This window comes from Peromyscus maniculatus, chromosome 16, assembly GCF_049852395.1.
Source record: "Peromyscus maniculatus bairdii isolate BWxNUB_F1_BW_parent chromosome 16, HU_Pman_BW_mat_3.1, whole genome shotgun sequence".
Taxonomy (NCBI): Eukaryota; Metazoa; Chordata; class Mammalia; order Rodentia; family Cricetidae; genus Peromyscus; species Peromyscus maniculatus.
In genome coordinates, this window is record NC_134867.1 from 21053017 (window position 1) to 21072633 (window position 19617).

Below are 19617 nucleotides of genomic sequence, written 5' to 3' on the forward strand. Positions count from 1 at the left end.
ATGTAGCTTTGCGCCTTTCCTGGAACTCACTTGGTAGCCCAGGCTGGCCTCGAACTCACAGAGATCTGCCTGCCTCTGCCTCCCGAGTGCTGGGATTAAAGGCGTGCGCCACCACCGCCCGGCTCATGTTTTATGCTTTTAGTGCACAGTACCAATGCTAACTAGAACCAAACTAATTTAATTTTGAAATTGGAAATCATTCATTAAACTTATTGCAATTTATCCAGGCATAGTTTACTCATTTTGTTCCTTAATAAAGTTTGGCATTTAATGATTAAGATACAGAACATATCAATATTGATATAAAATTAGGCCTTCTGCTTAATTGACTTTTATGTTTCTTTTATACTAACATTAGAATTCTATTCTTCATTTACATCCCAGACAAACTTCAAGGGAAAATTTTTCATGTTCCTCTTGAATATCATGTCAAATCTTTCATTCTGCTGCACAGTTAAATGATGTTTCCAGTCTCCAATGGTACCTAGTGGGATAAGCACAGGGATAGGCACATAGGTGAGTAAATGAAACTATCAAAGCAAAGGTCACTCTGAGCAACTTCAGTATCTTCTCCAACCCATGCAAAGTCATTGTGAGTTCTCTGTGGAGTTTAGTACCTCACCTTTCTTTATGGAAGACTGAGCAGTGAAAGAAACCTATGCAATAACACAACAAATACATTAGATCACTGTCCCTTGCATTATCTAACCAGTCATAACCAATCTTTAGCAGAAAACAAAAACCCTAACAAATATAAATACATGAGAAATATTAATTGATACAATGCAGCATATATCCCAAGGTTGTAGCTGCATATGCTCATGTTTCAGTCTTTCATTTTATCTCACTGGTCTATATGTCTATTTTATGTCAGTACCATAGTGATTTTATTATTATAGCTTTATAATGTATTTTAAAATCGAAAATGGAAATCCCTACAATATTATTCTTTTTGGTCATGCTTGCTTTGGCTATCCAAGGTATTTTATAATTTCATATGAATTTTGGGTTGGCCTTTTTTATATTTCTGGGAAGAATGTTGCGGATATTTTGATTGGAGTTGCACTGTATCCATAAATTCCTTTTGGTAAGATAGTCATTTTCTCTATCTATCTTAAATCTCCCAATTCGTGAACATGGGAGGTCTTTCCAGTTTCTAATGTCTTCCTAAAATTTATTCACAGATTTCAGCTTTTCATTGCAGAGGTCTTTCACCTTCTTAGTGGGGTTTATTCGAGGATATTTTATTGCCTTTGATGCTCTTGTAAGTGGGATTATGTCCATCATGTCTTTCTTTACATGTATGTTGTTGATGTGTAGAAAGGCTACATATTTTTGTAAACTGGTTCCATATATTCAGAACTCTGCTGAAATTGTTGGTTGTTTCTACAGGTTTTTGTTGGAATTTTAGGGTTCTTTTATGTATAATATCATATCATATTCAAATAGGGATAATTTGGCTTCTTCTTTTCCTGTTTGTATCTCTTGAATTTCCTTCTCTTGCCTTGTGCTACTGCTTCAGTCGCTTTGTTAAAAAGAGAAGTGGACACAGTGGACAGTCCTGTCTCATTCCTGGTTTTCATGAGACAGCTTTAAGGTTTTCTCAATTCAGGATAATGTCGGCTGTACATTTGTCATAGATAGGCTTTATTATGTGAAGGTGTGTTCCCTCCACTCCGAGTCTCTCTAGAACTGATATCATAAAAGTATGTTAGATTTTGTCAAATGCTTTTTCTGCATCTTTTGTGATAATCATGTGATTATTGTCTCTAGGTACATTTATATGGTTCATTACATTTATGGACTTACATATGTTGAGTCAGCTCCACATTGCTGGGATAAAGATAACTACTTAAGGCTTGTAAGGTCGTGGATTTTATTTTATTTTTATTTTTTACTTTTTTTTTGAGACAGGGCTTCTTTATGTAATGCTGGCTGTCCTGGAACTTGCTTTGTAGAGCAGGCTGGCTTTAATTTTAGAGATTGGCCTCCATGTGCCTCCAAAGTTCTGGGATTAAAGGCATGTGACGCCACACCCCAGAAAGGTCATGGTTTTTAGAAAAGAATCTACTGCCACCAGTTTAAAATACGAGAATGATTCCTAGCTGCATTCTAAAATATATCCCTATACCACAGATAAGTGTAGCTCTCATGCTTCATCAAAGAAATTTCTCTTTAAACAAACAGAAACCATTACAGAAAAACATAGCAGTTCATAATGCAGCACTGATGGCTTCTGCAGAGTTCAGCACCAAGGAACACACCTAAAACAGGAATCCTGAACCTAAGACTCAGGGAACATTGTGGAAGAGGGGGCAGAAAGATCTTAAGAGTGATACTGTGCCTCCTAGAAGTGACAGAGATGCTCTACCCCATGATATCTGAAGAACATAGCTGCCTAAGCAGGGCCTGAACAATGATAACGTCAATGGGCACGCTAACAAGGAAGGAGGAACTTTCAAGGGTCCCACCCCTAGACACTGAAGAGGCAACTAGTGAGGGCTGAGAGAAGGAGAACTGACCATTCAAGGATGAGCCCACTAACTGGTTAACCAATACGAAGTGGTTAGCCCTGAATCCATACACCACACGACTCTCGACTCTGGACTCTTGCTAGAAGAGGTCAGCAGGTTGTGTTTATATACTTAGGCACTGACATATGTAACAATAAGAATCAAAACAAGGCAGTCAGTTTAAGAGGGAGAGAGGAGAGCACATGGGAGAGGCGGGAGGGAAGGGGCACGCCAAGGGTTAGAAGGGCAGGTAAAGAGGCAAATGATACAATATCTTAATTAAAATTTCTAATAAAAATTAAAGAGTATGTAAAGGCCAGAAAAAAATGTAATTGCAGAGTGCCACAATTAGAGGACTTTTAAAAAAATTATTTTGTTATTTACCCCAAATGTGTGCTTCATGTGTGTGTGTGGGGGGGAGAGACATACATAAGATTCAAACTTGTCAATTCCTCAATTTTCATTGTAAAATTAAATCCAAAGACTTTCAATTAATGAAGCTAAGGTCACAGAGGTCAACGCTGTCGCCACTGTTACCATTCTACAGTGCACATATTTACAACCACCATTACAGCCTTTTAAAATGGAAACAAGCACATGATATTTTCTGCTAGAACATGTGATTATACAAACTGTTTTCCTTGCATTTGAAGGACAGCAAACTAGCATTGGTATGAGACTTGATGAGCATTGGTCTAGTTGGAGAATAAGAAGTAAAGGGATATTAAATGGGAGAAGAGGGAAAAAAAGGAACATTTTTGTAGTTATCAAAATCTACAACAATTTCAATAAAACATTCAAAAATTATTTACAGCCAATGTCCATCATTATAATGGTAAGTGATGAATTATCGGAAAGTAATCAAAACACACGTCAAATTACATTATGGAATGTTACATTAAATGATATAATAAATTAAAATTTTGACTTATGAGGTTAAAGAGTATCAGTAGAGAGGAGGCCATTCTTTCTTGACAGCTGCTGACACACAATTAGGTCACAATACCTGCATATGTTTGTCCATGCCTGTGTCCCCACCACGTGGGAGGTAGAGGCAATGCTAGGAGTTAGAGGTAACCCTGAGTTACACATAGCAAGTTCAAAACCGGCCTGAGTCACATGCATGAGGCCATGTCTCAGAAGTGAAAATAAAATCTCGGTTGGTTGATACAAAAGCAAATCACAGAAGACACAACTGTAATTACTGTAATGAAGGAGGGTGGCACACGAGGATGGAGCAATTTAACCTCCTTCACTCCAGATATACAGCAGGATATATTTTATAATATCCTGAAGGAAATAAACAGAAGTAAAATAAAAATTCTTCTGGACTAATCCAAACGTGATGCCTCAAATCTATTCCCAGCACTTGCAAGCAAGAGGCAGGAGGAAACCAAGTTCTAGGCCAGCCTGAGCTACACAGTGTCTGTGATCCAGCCTGGACCACGTAGCATGACTTTCTTTCAAAATAAATAAAATCACCCAGTTTAGAACTGTTTCCTCTAAAATATCCATTGCCTAGGTCAAGACTGCGGACATGCCTTCAAAGAGTTGAGTCATATGAGCTCTAAAGAAGGAAAGCCACACTTGTAAAACTATCATGTTTCTTACTAAAATACCATTAAATTTCTGGAGAAACTATTAGTTCAGTGTCCATTAAGATTTATTATGTTCTCTAGGTTCCCAGTGCCCTTATCACCTGGAGAAACACATTGGAAGCACAGTACTTTTGCTCCAAGGGAAGAGATTCGGGGAAGTATCAGTACTTTTACTACTACATATAAAGGTGTTTCTCACCTTTGCGCAAGAAATAGCCTTTGTTTCTCTCCCCGATTTCATTTTTTATAATATTATCATAATTTGCTCGTGGGTCAGATTTCATGTTCTGAAACGTAGCTTGTCTCACAACAGCATCCACATCTTCTTTACTCAGTTTTTTCTCCAGAAAACTGCAGATTTTAAGCACTGAGTTCCTGAGGTCCTAGAGAAGTCATGGGTTGAGAAATTAATGACTTTATGATGGAGGTGTGAGTTTCAGCCAACCATGTGACATGAACACTAAAATTCCCTCCTGGACAGCAAAGATGGCTGAACAAAAGCAAAGGGGAAAATAAATTAATATGATTATTTCAATTGATAATAGAAAAAAACTTTCATTTCTGTAAAACATAGCACATAGCAGTAGAAAGTATTTCAAATCAAAAGGCTGCATGTAAACACATATAATCAATCTTAGTAGTAGATATAGATATAAAGACTTTCAGGTGGTGTTGGAATCACTCAAACATTCCGACCTCTCTTTACTACAACATTGATAATAAAGAACAGAACAATTGGGCAATAAAAGGTAAAAGAGATTGTAATCTAGAAGCATGCTAAGTAGCTCATGTGGTTTCCAGTGCAGAAAATGCTAACAAATACCAATGCCGTTTTACAATGGTGTAGTGTACAAAATCAAAACCACACAAATACCAGGTGAATTTCTATACATTAATAAGGAAACTGCATCAACAACACTGAAAATCTTAGCATTAAAGTTAAGAAAGGCAGTGAGACTAGCCTATTGAAATATCCAGCCATTACTGAAGAAATACAAGATAACAAACAGACAATTGTCTAATATAAAAGAATTGCAAAACAGTAACTTTAAGGTAATATCCAAAACAATCTGCATTCAGTGAAGTTCTTAAGATCTCAATTAAAATAGAAAAACCCATTGCAAAATTTATTTGAAAAGATACTAAATGGGTAAATAACCTTGAAAGAAGTGGTTAAGTTTGCAGTATTCATATTTTCCAGATTTCAAAAGTTAGTAAAATATCATGGAACCCAAAAATGCTATAGTCATTCTATAAATAGAGAATGTGACACAAATTCTTTTTCTGGAACTCCATCAGTCATTTTAATCGACTGTCGTAATTTCTATAAATGGCTATGCATTAAATTACTGTTACTTGAAACAAAATGTTTGATAAAACATATATACTAAAATTTTAAATATGAAATTGTGACTTCCATTTTTATGAAAAAAAAAAACAATGGAAAAAAAAAGTCCAGATAGACCCTGAGAAAATATTGGTAGCTGATTTCAACACCTCATTTTCAATTCTAAATAGGCCATCCAAATTAAAAATCAACATAAAAAACTCAGTTAAATTTCACTACAGATTAAAAAGATATAACAACTATTTACAGAACACTTTATCTATATCTGTCTGACTTCTATTGTGATAAAACACTGACCAAAACAATGTGGGAAGAAAAGGAATTATTTCACCTTGTAGGTGATAGTCCATCATCAAGAGAAGTCAGGAACTGAAGTCAGGAACTGAGGTAGATTGTGGGGAATGCTCCCTACTGACTTGCTCCTCATGGCATTCTCACCCAGCTTTCCTTTCTTTATCTTTCTTTCATGTGAAAGGAACTTATGTGGCCCATACAATAACTACATCATAGTTAGTAACTTACTTCTACAAATAGCTTCACTGTTCAATGACCATGAAGGGACTTGAAGAAATGGAAAGCACATTAGACAGAAATAGAATCAGATTACCTGAAAACTTTAACTATAACTCTGGTTATTAATTCAAGGAGACAAAATTAAAAATTATCCAAAAACCTAGACTCTGACTGAGAATGTAGATTAAAAGGAGAACATTTGTATGGCATGCATGAGACTCCAGTTTCAATTACCAGCATAGAAACAAACAAAACCAAGATACTCAAAATAGTGTATCAGATTAGATATTGAGTGCAAGAGCATTTACCATGAATAACAGTGTAGATCTTACGCAATTAAAAATAGGCCCACGAGGGGGCAGTGATGGCACACACCTTTAATCCCAGCACTTGAGATGCAGAGGCAGATGGATCTCTTTGAGTTTGAGGCTAGCCTGGTCTGCAGAGGGTGATCCAGGACAGGCACCAAAACTACACAGAGAAACCCTGTCTCGGAATAAAAAAAAAAAAAAAAAAGGCCCACAATATAACACAATGACAACATTCCTTGTTGTATTCCAATGAAAATAAAGTCAGCATTCCAAAACCTAACTGGCATCCAATGTTGTTGCATTCTTCTCCCTAGTCAAAGCACGGAATGTGCCTAGATGCCAATCAATGTATAAAAGAATAAAAAAAACACTATAAATACAAAAATAGAGTATTATTTAGACACAAAGTATAGTCAGAAGATTTCCTGTCGCTTGCCTGGTCTGTGGTCGGGACAAATCTCTCACCCACAGTCCCATAGCCTTTTATAAAATAATCACACAGAGGCTTAATATTATTTATAACTGCTTGGCCATTAGCTCAGGCTTATTACTGATTAGCTCTTACACTTAAATTAACCCATAATTCTTATTTATGTTTAGCCACATGCCTTGGTACCTTTTCTCAGTTCTGCCTTGTCATCTTGCTTCCTCTGTGTCTGGCTGGTGACTCCTGACTCTGCCCTTCCTCTTCCCAGAATTCTCCTTGTCTCCTCGCCACACCTTTACTTATTGACTGGCTACTGGCTAATCAGTGTTTTATTAAACCAGTGTACAAGAGCCAGGTTTCAAACAGCCAACTCATGCAATGAGCACAGGACCTCCCAAACAGATCAAGCCAATCAACTGTCTCACCTATTCAGAGGGCCTGATCCAGTTGGGGGCCCCTCAGCCTTTGGTTCATAGTTCATGTGTTTCCATTCATTTGGCTATTTGTCCCTGTGCTTTATCCAACCTTGGTTTCTGGGGCTTATGCAGGGATGCTTGGCTCAGTCAGGGAGGAGTGGACTGGACCTGCCTGGATTGAGTCTACCAGGCTGATCTCAGTCCTCGGGGGAGGCTTTGCCCTGGAGGAGGTGGGAATGGGGGGTGTGCTGGGGGGAAGGGGAGAGGGGCAAGAGGGGGGAGAACAAGGGAATCCCTGGCTGATAATGTAGAACTGAATGGTATTGTAAAATAAAATAAAAGGGAAAAAAAGAGCATTATCCCACAGCATTTCCCCTTTTCTGTCTAATTGAGAAGGAATGTTTTAACTTTAACATAGTAAAGTTACATATAAAGAACAGTTATCAAGCAAGAATTACAGTTACAATATCTAGTCCATTAGTATTCAAATACAACAAAGAAAAGTAAAAATCTGTGTCGGTAATGGATGAACCTTAAAACATCAGATTAAGTGAAATCAAGCAATACAAAGAAATAGAAATCAAATCTCTTTCCTATGGAGATAAAAAAAAAAAGTAAGGGTCTTTCTGAAAGTCAAACTATGGTTATTGGGAATTGGTAAGAGTCCTGAGAAAACAATCGGTGGAGTAAGAGTGATTGGATAAGACCAATGCATGCTGTGTTCATGAATGTCAATACCCCAATGGATCTACTAATACAAATAATTAAAGAGGGTTGATAATATCATTAAAAGATAAGTCTATTCTAGACAAATAAGGTTGTCTTATTGACACAGGTGGATACATTAGAAGGAATCACAAGAGATGACCACTTGCGAAAGAAAGCCTCGGGACAGACCAATCAATAAAGGAGAGGCTGGCTGACAGGAACCTCCTTCAATACTGAACCCAGGGAAGAGTGTGATATGAGGACATCTGGGAGTGTGTTGTTTAAACTCAGAGATGAGAAATAATTTTCAAAACATCTTTCTCATCTTACCTTCTTCATATCTTCATAGCTCAGGAACATAATATTGAAGTCATGTCTGTGTTCATACCAGCCTCTGATGTGGTCAAACCAACAGCTTCCTACCACTGAAGGGAAGATAAGTGAGTAACAAAGTCAAGACACTATACTTATTGAACAGCAAACTTTATTTGTTCTTTTCTGGTTTAGACTGCTCAGAAATAAAAATGAAGCCCCTCCAACTGGATGTCTACCTGACTATTTTAAAAGAGTTATTTTTGTGTAACAATTACACAAGGCTCATACCAACCTACCAACCTACCTATTTAGGGATGTAGCAAGACAGACATTGAGAAAGTCTTGGGTCAGGGGCTGGAGGGACTGCTCAGTGGTAAAAGCACTGCTGCTCTTGCTGAAGACCCGGATGTGATTCTCTGCACCCACATGGGGGATCAGAAAACATATGTAAGGTCAAGTGTCTGAATTCAAAGTTATCCTTAAGGGATGTTCATATTTCTCCTCTCTCTGAAGTCATGTGTCTTCATTTCTCGTATCCTCTCTCTGAATAAGAGTGTTTCCTTGCTACAATGAAGCAGAACCTGACTATAATTTCAGCAATGTGTGAGATCCTGATGCCACACCCCACAGCCTCTTTCACTAGTCAATTTTCCTCAGTAGTAGCATGTATAATTCCAGTTTCCCAACAAGTGTGTGCCACTGAGAGCACACACTCACCCTCACCTTCTGCTGTGTGACTCTTTTTATGTCATTAGCTAGAAAGAATGCATAAAATGTTTGCAAGTCTCTGGTTGTCTAGCCAAAGTATTTCCTAAATAATACAACGCTGCAAGCTGGTACCCCTCAAATGGTGTGAACAACAGCAGGGTAATTATTGTGTATCAGATTATGTTGGTCCACTGCCCCCTCCATCTCTTAGATATATGTTCCCTACTTTGAGATGGCTTAAATATCATCTGTACTTTATAAACTAGTGAGAGGGAATAAACAAAGTTACCTTTTCCATCTAGAAATTTTTCCAGATACTGGTCTATGGTATCTGTAGATTCTAAGGAAACCACCCAATTTGAAAAATGAAAAAACGAGATCAAAACATCTTTGGGATTTCTGTAAATGTAAATAATCTGCAGAAAAAAAAAAACACCGAGTTGCTTTAGTAATTCTTGGTTATTCTAATAAGTTCTGAACAATTATATAATAGTTCTTAGCCAAATAAATCTTTATTTTCATCTAGGTAATATTTATGAAAATGCAGTTGATTATCAACTTTTTGTTTCATGTTATAAAAATTGAATACTTCCATTTACATAGTATTTCATGTGTGTACAAGAACACAGGTCATATCCTAGAAATATATTATTTGTAAAGTTGATAAATATGGTAAACATGTTTTCCATATAGTTTAATGCTATAGCAATTGATAGTCATTGAGTTTTTGAGCTATTTTATATATAGCACTGGAAATAAGTGAAAATATAAGAATGAACTATTATGTTGGTACAAGCATTAACAGCATGCACATGTAATTTAAAAAGACATTTTCTGTGCTATTATAAATAATTAGCAAGTTTATTAAGAGTATCAGGAAAACAAATGCATTTCTAGTCTTGAAACAAGGAAATATTTCTTAAATAAGGTATTGTTGTTGTATTAGGCTTTTGTTTGTGTTTTGAGAAAGAACTTAAATTTGGGTGGATAGGGATGCGGAGAGGATCTGAAAGGACCTGGGGGAGGGGAAGAACATGTTCAAAATATATTTAAATTTAAAATTGCTTTAAATGATAAAAACACAATAAAAAGAAAATAAGTAAATAATGAATTTATATTTTAAAAGTCAATATGTTTGATTATACTTAAAATAAGAATGGTACTAACCAATTTGAACCACAAAGTTACACAAAGTTCTAAAACAGGAGAAAGGCCACAAGTATAAGTCTATTAGTATGCAGAAGTGATGGAATTCATATCAGTAGGAAAATTACACTAAAGTTATAATAATGAAAAGCTGGACCAGTGGTAGAACCTTTCCACCGAATTATAATAGGTCCTGGTCAATAAATATCAGCATGTGTCATCTCATTATTGAGTCCAGAAGGAAAACTTAAGACCACTGTGAGTGGGTGTTCAATAACTGCCACACTGGCAAACATTTAAGCCCAACGTGTCAAGTTACTAGAGGAAAAAACGAGAAGTGATCCTTTGCTGGCTCCAGCAACAACTTCTGAAATACTACACCACCTCCATACACTGACTACTCTGGTATTTGTGAGTCTGCTGTTCTATTCACATATGAAGGTTCTACAGAGGCTGGTGGAAGGGTGTCCAGGAGACACACTCAAGAATGTTCAGAGAGAGGTATCATCATAGCATAAATACTGAAATTATTTTGTTATCCAACACTTAAGATATTTTATCTGTTCAAAAAGTGACTAAGCTCCATGACATACTTTAGCCTTTTTCTCCTTGAGACCTTTTGGTACTAAGTAATATGCGAGGTGGGAAGAAAAGATGCGTGGTGACGGCATTTTGACATAGTCTAAATTGTGAATATTGTACTCAAAGAATGGTGCTCTGTCCACTGTTGGCACGTTTTCAGTCCTGTTTCGGTGGCCCTCAAAATAAATCAAGCTGAGGATCTGCTGAGTCCAGATGGTACCTGTGAAAATAGATAACAATCCTGTTTTCAGTCTTGAGGTAGGTTTAAGTAATAATTATCTGTGGTAATACCTTCCATCTTAAAGTGATTGATGCTTTTTTAATATTCCATGTATGCTAACACACAAGGGTAGTTTTTATTTGATTTTTATCTATACTTAACAATAACATTAGAAAAGATAAAATCAAGGGTTCTGAGTTCCCTTTTTAATTGTATAGTTATTTTGTTCTGATTTCTTGATAGTGATTATTCAAATTATTCCTATAGCTTCTCTGTATTCTATATTCCATGAGAAGCCTCTTTGTAGTATTTCAAACTTCTAATTGGCAACTATTATTTGGAGATTAATGGGTACGTTCTTATAATACCACACATGTTCACACTGTGCTAAAATTACTTCTTGGCACTGTTTGGAGCCTTATGACTTATTTCTTCTTGATCTTCATAAATATAATTATCTAGGGTATTGGATGCCCTCTCACTGTGTGTTACAGGCAGTCCTGTTCCTCTCTGAGACTTTCTTAGAAGTTCGCTGTCACAGTTTTAGAAAACTTAACAAAATTGACATGCATTCAGTTCCTTCCTTTTTGTGCTTCTTAAGCCCAATGCTAGGTGTCCAAGTTCCCGTGAATAAATACACTGTAGGGAAAGAAGAGGTCCAGGTTTTCGGTTTACTGACTGATTCTTGGGTTAGTAACCATTCAAGTAAGATAACAACAATGAAACTCTTTGGGAAATACTTACAAACACCCAACCCTATTTCCACTTCAAATGAGTGTGGGTGTGATCAAATGTAATGGTACTATTGTTTGACCTTATTTATTAATGATGACTCAAAATGATTTGCCCATGTAAATTTTGACATGAGCATTCACTCTCATTATTCTGAGGATGAGATTATGGTGAATTCCATCAAACTGTCCCTGCGATTTTGAAATGACCGTTCTGGTGAAGATATCGCAGACTCCAGAGGTGTAACAACTAAAGTGTCTGATCTCTTGCATGGCTCATAACCATCCATAACCATTGTTCTAGCCTTCATCCAAGACCTCCAGGAGCAGCTAGTCATTCTCTAGGGAATACCAGGTTATTTAAGGCACAAAACCAAGGGTGGGATAGGATGAAGATGCTTGGTTTACACTTTTCTCTCATTGCCATGATGAGGACAGGTTGGCAGTTAGCAGTATGGACCACAGCCAGGATACAGCTCATGTTGTAGTGTGTAAATGTACATCTAGACAAATGGGTCCAAGGTCCATAAAAGGAAGAATCTCCTAAAATATTTCTGTAAACCTTGGTGTGGTCATACACTGGAAAAATAAAATTAATCTCCAAATAACTATTTTGTCTCACAAAGAAATACCTAAGAGGAACTTCCAGAACACAGGAACAGGTGAATATTGGTGGGAAATGACCCTTTAAAGGAAAGCCATGCTTGCTGTTGGCTGTACTGCTAACTGTAAAACAAAACAAAACACAATCCCCTCTATTTCTGACCAGTCTCTTACTACACAGGTATTTATAAAAATGCAGCAGTTTAACTTGCTAGTGTATACCAAGATGAAGTGTTTTTCAGAACTTGACAATTAAGGTCTAGAGTCCAGGATCTACAGTAAAATGAGATGGTTATTCTCATAGTCTTGAAGTTCTGTGACACACGTAACCATTCCAGAAGTAGAAAGCAAGGCAGCACTTGAAGTGAACAATGAAATTGATTTTGAAATTTTATTTTTATCTTTGCATGCTTGTACATGTGCCTGTGTGTGTTTGTGGTGCATATCTGGTGATTGTGCATATGATGCACATGTGGTGGGCAAGTGTGTGTGTGAGAGAAAGATTGATGAATGCACATGTTCATATGTGAGTGCAGGTACATGCATGTGTGGTGGTCAGAATACAATTGCCTTCAATCTTGGTTGAGGTATGTTCATTTTCTGAGTGTGCAGTCTAGCTGGTTCACGAACATCTGGGGATTCTCCTGTCTTTGTCTACCACCTCACCACCGAAAGGTCAAAATTATAGACACATGTTACCACATCTGGCCTACAAGAGTTTACGTGATCTCATCTCAGGTCCTCAGGCTTACAAGGTCAAGACATGCACTTTGCACAATGAGCCATCACCTCTGCCTTGAAAAGACTTTTATGAACAAACCACGTACAATCCCATTGTCTATAGTGTTTGGCAACAACCACACATGAGCTAATTTCTAAAAGGGCATGTGAAATTTTAAGGAGGATGGATTTTGTTTGTTTGTTTGTTTTTCAAGACAGGGTTTCTCTGTATAATTTTGGTGCCTGTCTTGGACCTCACTCTGTAGACCAGGCTGGCCTTGAACTCACAGAGATCCACCTGGCTCTGCCACCTGAGTGCTGGGATTAAAGGCGTGTGCCACCGCCACCCAGCTTTTTTTTTTTTTTTAAGATTTATTTCTAAAATTGTATCAACCACAGTAAAACCAAGACCTCCAAGTATTGACCCTGGAGACTCAGAGTTACCACTGAAATATGATTTTCCTGTCCCCAGCAGGACACTACTGCTCCAGCACTGCTCTGTACTGATGGACTTCACACCTCAAGAAAGTGTGTGTGTGTGTGTGTGTGTGTGTGTGTGTGCACTTCTGAGTGCAAAAGCTTCTTAAATTGTATTAACTAGACCTCAGTTCCTGTAGGACACTTTTAAAGGAGGTGATATATGATGGAAAATTCATCCTAAACGATGAAGCATTTGCATATTTGCATCCAGGAGAAATTTTTTCATACTATGTCATCCCCGTCCAACAGACCAAACAGGTCAGTGCTCCCCGGGTGTCTGCTCCTGGCTCTATGTGGCACATCTCATTATCTTAACATTCCTACTTTCCACCAGAGTGCACACTGTGTTCTCTCTCCAATGGTGGCCTTCTCTCCCACAGATTGGGGTCTCATTTAGATTTTGTCTGCTCATCAATTGTTATGTAAGTGCAGGTTTGATGCTGCAGATGAGTTGACAGGAGCCATGTTTGCCCACATAATACTAAAGCAAAGACAAGACATTAAAGCACATGCCCACTCCTGGCACTTACCAGATTTTGGATACGTGATTAGGAAGACATCATCATCTCTAATTTCAAAATCTTCCATCGTTTCTAACTGCTCAATGTTCACAAAACATTTCTCAAAATTATATCCCTTAAATTTAAATAAGTATTCACTTGTACTGTCCATGGTTATTCACCTAGAAGTAAATACATTGAATACATTTTGTGTGTCAAGTATTATACAGTACTGAGTAATAATTACTGGGAGGTCAGTATGTGCCAAGCACCATTTAAATATCTTATGTATATAAATATTTACTGTGAAAAACAAATTTCATAGATTATGTTATCTGAATTTCATAATACTTTAATGATGCTTTATTTTTCAAATCACCTCATGAAATACGAGGAATAGAAGAGTAAAATGTTAAATACATTTTCCTGTAATTCCATGTGAGAAGGATTATCACAATCCTAAATATACAGATGGAAAAATGGGGCTACAGAGATGTTAACCACATTATTCAAGGATGCCCAGCTAGCCACCCTCAAAGGATTCCATAACCAAAAACTGGGCACAGTCCACGCATATAATCTAGAATATTTTGTGGGGTTTATTTTTAACCTGCATGTTTTAATTCTTACAAAAGTAAGAAACGCTCCAGGGTGATCTTTTGTATTTGATGTAGGGTTTGGATAATCTGCTCCCTCAAAATGAGGCTTCTGCAACTTATTTACTTAGTGGCTCTAGAAATGGGCAACATTTGTGTTTCTGCAAGTAACTTATAATTACAGTAACTTATAGTTACAGTTATAGTAACTTATAGGTGCAAGGTCTCCTATGAAACTTTTCATGATTTTAATTTCCAAAGAATCTAATATCAGAACTGCAATTTAAGTCTAAATAATAAATGGACTAAAAAATATAAATCAAATAATCTCAAGATAAAACCTGATCTTGTCAATGTCTGATCAAGCCATATATCTCCACTGAATCTGCCAGAGTACTCGCTGAAGGATAAGGTGGTCAGAGAATGCTTCACTGTTCTGGTAGTACCTTAGCACTAGTATGCTTCCCCATGCCAGTGGTTTATTTTAAAAAATTCTGTCCCCAAGAAATTCAATTTGATAAAATCTAAAAAATAAAGCACCGACTAAATTGCATGTCAATAATCAACACTTAATTTGGTGTGTGGATGATTTGGGTGAAGCAAGCACTCGCTATATAGTCTAGGCTGGCCCAGAACTCAGTATGTAGACCAGGCTAGCCTCAATGTGCATGGATGATATTGGCTGTATTGGGATTACCTTCATGTGGCGGACACCTGACAAATTTCTTTACAGACATCTGTCAGGCAGATAATCACTTAACTCGACCATGACTTATAATGCCTGATTGGGAAGCTCTTGCCTTGCAGGTTCCCTAACTGACAGCTCAAGTCCAAGCATCCGGACTATAGAGTGTTGGAAATAAAAAGGTTGTTCTAAAGGAACACATGAAATTTCAGTGGAGGTAGATGGCAATAGTATTGAAAAAGAAAACTTAGATTTATCCTCTGGAGTGTGCTGAAGAAAATGCACATCACATCACACTGACCAGTGGAGAGTCCATTCATAGAGACTGTTGCTGAAGTACAGAGGAAACAGAGGTGAGCCGATGCCACATCTCACCTAACACCCACAACACCTTCCACACACCATTTAAAGAGCTGTTATGTATTTCATCCTGACCATCCTGGATAGGATGTCAGAATGCTGCTGTGAGCACACAGGATGAAATTTTCACTTGTTCTTTATTGTGTTCAGTGGCCCGCCTGGGCTGTCTTTTATGAGAAAGAGAAGGAGAGGGGAGGCAGAGAGAGAGGGAGAAGAGGGACAATGGGAGAGAGACAGAAAATTTCATTCTCTAAAACAAGGAGAGGAAAGAAGGTATGAAGAAGGTTCACTATGGAAATAGACATCAGAAGTTTTTAGTGACAATAGAAAAAATGATTATTCAATGAAAAAGCTGTATTTTTGTATTTAACCTCAATAAATAGAGGAAAACAAAATTAATAAGAAAAAAACTATTGAGACAAGGTCTCTTCATGTAGTCCTGGCAGGCCTGGAACTCACTGTATAGGCCTCCAACTCACAGAGATCCACCTTCTTCTGCATCCAGAGTGCTGGGATTGAAGTCATGCACCACCATACCCAGACCATAAAAAGATAATTGTACATATATTATACAGAAGAGAGGGAAAGCCTTGGTAGTCTCTAAATCTATTCCTTTCTACTCACAGTTTGCAGATCAATGGAAGGAGCAAAACCAGTTCTGATGGAATGTTAAGAAAAGCAGGAACTGATGGTTGCTGGGGTATAAATAGTCCCTGCCACATTTTTCTTGGCCAATTACAAGTGTTCTTGGAAAAGTAAAGTGAACTCAACCAGGACACATTGGGTAAGATTGTGCTGGTCACTAGGAAAATCTTATCAGATGTTCTTAGGAGAGTGAAATGTTACACATTAGGAGATTATAGTTAAATATTATAGAGATAGGGAAGAAAAATTTCACATTTACTAAATTATGAGGATTATTGTGCAAACAGCAAGTTATATTTGATACCTACAACTACAACTTGCTTGGATAAATTCTGGAACATGGTGGTGACCAAATTCTTTTAAGAATATCTGAGTGGGTAGTTTCAATTTTTCAGGGCTTTATTACCCTTTCCTTTATCCCAGTTGGTCCTGGTTATGGATTTTTCTGTTTGTTTTCATTTTTGTTGGTTTTTTTGTTTTGTTTTGTTTTGTCCACTTGGCACATGATAGGCCATCTGTGAAAAGGGAACGTTGGTTGAGGCCTCATCAAAACTGCCTCTGGAGGAGTCTGTGTGGCATTTTCTTAGTTAATGATTGGTGTAAGGAGCTGAGCCCACTGTGGGAAGCACCACCCTTGGATAGATTGTGCTGGGTTGTACAAAAGAGCACACTAAGCAAGCCATGTAGAGTAAGCCAGTAAGCAGCAATCTTCCATAGACTCTGCCTCAGGTCCTGCCCCCAGGTTCCTGCCTAGAGTTCCTATTCCAACTTTCGTTCATGGTGGGGTATAAGTGGTAAAATAAAATAAACTCTTTCCTGCCCAAGTTGCTTTGGGTCATGATTTTATCACAGTAACTTAGAGAAAACTAAGTTACCATCTGTGCTGGCTAGTTTTATGTCAACTTGACACAAGCTAGAATTATCTGAAAGGAGGGAACCTCAATTGAGAAAATGCCTCCAAAACATCAGGCTAAAAAGCATGTTCTTAATTAGTGGTTTATGGGGAGGCCATTGTGAGTCATGCCATCTCTGGACTGGTGGTCCTGTGTTATATAAGAAAGCAGGCTATGTAAGCCATGGAGAGCAAGCTAGCGAGCAGCACCTCTCCATGGTCTCTGCACCAAATCCTGCCTCCCGGTTCCTACTCTGTTTGAGTTCCTGTCCTGACTTCCATCCATGATGAAGAGTGATGTGGATGTACAAGCCAAATAAACCCTGTCCTTCCCAAGTTCCTTTGGTCATGGTCAACAGCAACAGTAGCCCTGAGACGCCATCCTTCTGTTAACTGCACCTAATCTGTTTCCACCATTGCATAAAACAGATCCTACCAGTGAAGGTTCCAGTAGTTTTATAAAATCATTCTATATATTAATTCATTTTCCAGTACCTTCTTAATGATATCCTTCCAACCCTGTTCCTCTTCTTTGATGTAGATATTATCTGCCCTTGGCTTTCTACTTAATCTACAGTACTGGGCTTTTGTTCAAGGTCTGTTCTTCTCCCATCTCTCAGCCTTTTGTTTCCCAATGCACTGCTGTTAGGTAATGATTCTCAGGTTCCCATAAACACAGAATTTGACTGAGGGAGAGATTCTTATTCTGTTCATTGAACAAATATTTCCTGGCAAGAGAATAGAACACAATCTAAGGGTAATTTAAGCTTCTGACATTGAGCTTGTCCCATTTTACATAACGCTTTAAACTAAGGAAATATTTGTAAAATAATCCAGGTTATTAGGCAAGCATACTATAAAATATGGATATCAATAGTAGAAAACTACTTAGCAAAATAAACAGCTCAGCCAAGACTTTCTGGTCATGCTAATATGAATGTCATTGAACTGGATGCTTTCAGGGTCATAGATGTATGGAGCTTATGAACATGGAGAGGATGGGAGAGAGGGAGGCCATACACTTGGAACAGAATGCAAATAATCTATGATACTGTAATTGGTAGAAGGTACAACAAAATCCTCCTTTCACTCATGGGATTTTTACTAAAGTTTGAAAATATAAAGAGATGAATAGACAACCCAGTTCATGAGAAAATATTTGTAATAAATACAAAAAAAAGAAATACGGATATTCATTTTTTATGAAGAATTTCTTCAAATGAGTAAAAAAAAACCAACTGCATAAGAAGGAGCAAAAACTGTGACTAGATAAATATACATAATAAATCTCAGTGAGTATTCAGATTTATGGTGATCTTTCTCTTTGATATACATTGGAATACAAATTAAAAATGCACCATAGACTGATTCTATAACTTGATTATTGTGAATAGCACATCAAGCACATGGATATGTGTTCAGATCTGTTCACCACAGGACAGTAAATGTACTTGTGAGGGCTCTTTGTCTTGGTCTGTGTTCTGTTACTATGTTACCGTTTTGTCCCATGTGTTTAAGGGGACTGGGTCCCCCTGACTGAACTGAGATAAGCTGGTGGCTCCTGCCAGGTGTGGCTTGGGTATCGCAAGAGAAGCCATCTGTTAGACGGGATACCACAAGTGAGGCCATCGTCTCAGTGCTGAAATACTGGTATTTGGTTGTCTGTTTAAGGGTTGTTTGTGTCTGTCTACTCACCTCCCTCATTTTCCTGGAAGAGAAGGAGAGTGAGGCGTGACGAGGGCTGCCTCCCTCAGTCTTGCTACCGGGCCCGCAGCACAGGTGGAGCTGGTCTTGGCCAGCAGGAGAAGCCTGGGGCCAGCCAGCAGCTTTCAGAGGGTGAAGGCGCATGTTCTCGGTGCAGGCAGACAGGGATAGGAGCTACAGGCGAAGTGGCAGGGAATTTACTGTCTACAACTGACAAGCTGTGTGAAAGCTGAACAGAGAATCTGGGGTTAATTGTTAATTATTATAGTCAGGGGAGTTAACAAAATTCTTTTTCAGGAACACTGGCGGCCAAGGACACACTCTGTGCCCACTGTTCCCCTCCCTCCCTCCCTTCCTAGGACAAGTTCTTCTTCACTGTGATAAGATCAAGGTCTCTTCTGCTAGCCAGCAGCTGCCCACTTTAACCCTTCTTTGTCCTGATACTTATTGAGAAAGGATGTTGAATGACCAGCCTGCATACTTTGAAAAGCTTTTACTTTAGAATAAAAGCCAAAAGTATATTATGTTTGGGGAAAAAATTATGCTTTGCCTCCACAGGAAAAGAAAAATACATGGAGTGTGGTCATTTGAGTTCAATGGATTACAAATACTTGTCATCATTTAAGAGAACTGATTACAAATTATTATTGGTTAAGATAAGAAAACCTGCTGCTAATCTCAAATGTTTCACATTGATACAGGTTTTTATATATTAATGCAATTATAAGTTTTTTGTTATGAAATATGCATATATATATCTATATGTTTCTATTCTTGTTTGAAATGTTATACCTATTCGATGTTCTAAACTGCTGGGAAGAAACCACAAGAAAACGGACTTTGATGGAAATTTGCATGTTGTCTAAAAAGCAAGAGAAGGTGAAAGACTGGAATAG

The 19617-nt window shown here is 37.8% G+C and overlaps 1 protein-coding gene across 3 annotated transcripts; it reads right to left on the reverse strand.

Annotated features, from left to right (window-relative positions):
- Nucleotides 1-209: 209 nt before the first annotated feature.
- Nucleotides 210-18849, reverse strand: LOC143268861 (amine sulfotransferase-like). Of its 3 annotated transcripts, none has more exons than XM_076552454.1 (7): nucleotides 18713-18849; nucleotides 13870-14021; nucleotides 10597-10805; nucleotides 9147-9273; nucleotides 8165-8259; nucleotides 4311-4494; nucleotides 210-484 (listed from the first exon to the last, which is right to left on the reverse strand). In XM_076552454.1, the coding sequence occupies exons 2-7, from the start codon at nucleotides 14009-14011 to the stop codon at nucleotides 363-365; spliced, it is 879 nt and encodes a 292-aa protein (XP_076408569.1). In that variant the 5' UTR covers nucleotides 14012-14021; nucleotides 18713-18849; the 3' UTR covers nucleotides 210-362. The 3 variants fall into 3 exon arrangements, with proteins under 3 accessions (XP_076408569.1, XP_076408570.1, XP_076408568.1); XM_076552455.1 differs by lacking the exon at nucleotides 18713-18849 and adding an exon at nucleotides 17513-17698; XM_076552453.1 differs by lacking the exon at nucleotides 18713-18849 and adding an exon at nucleotides 16105-16233.
- Nucleotides 18850-19617: the final 768 nt, after the last annotated feature.

Coding starts and splice junctions, on each gene's coding strand:
- LOC143268861 (XM_076552454.1), bottom strand. CDS start 14,011: ATGGACAGTACAAGTGAATACTTATTTAAATTTAAGGGATATAATTTT. Junction 9,274..10,596: donor TCAAGGAGAAAAAGGCTAAA/GTATGTCATGGA, acceptor TTTTTTCTGCAG/ATTATTTACATTTACAGAAA. Junction 4,495..8,164: donor GCTATGAAGATATGAAGAAG/GTAAGATGAGAA, acceptor TGACTTCTCTAG/GACCTCAGGAACTCAGTGCT.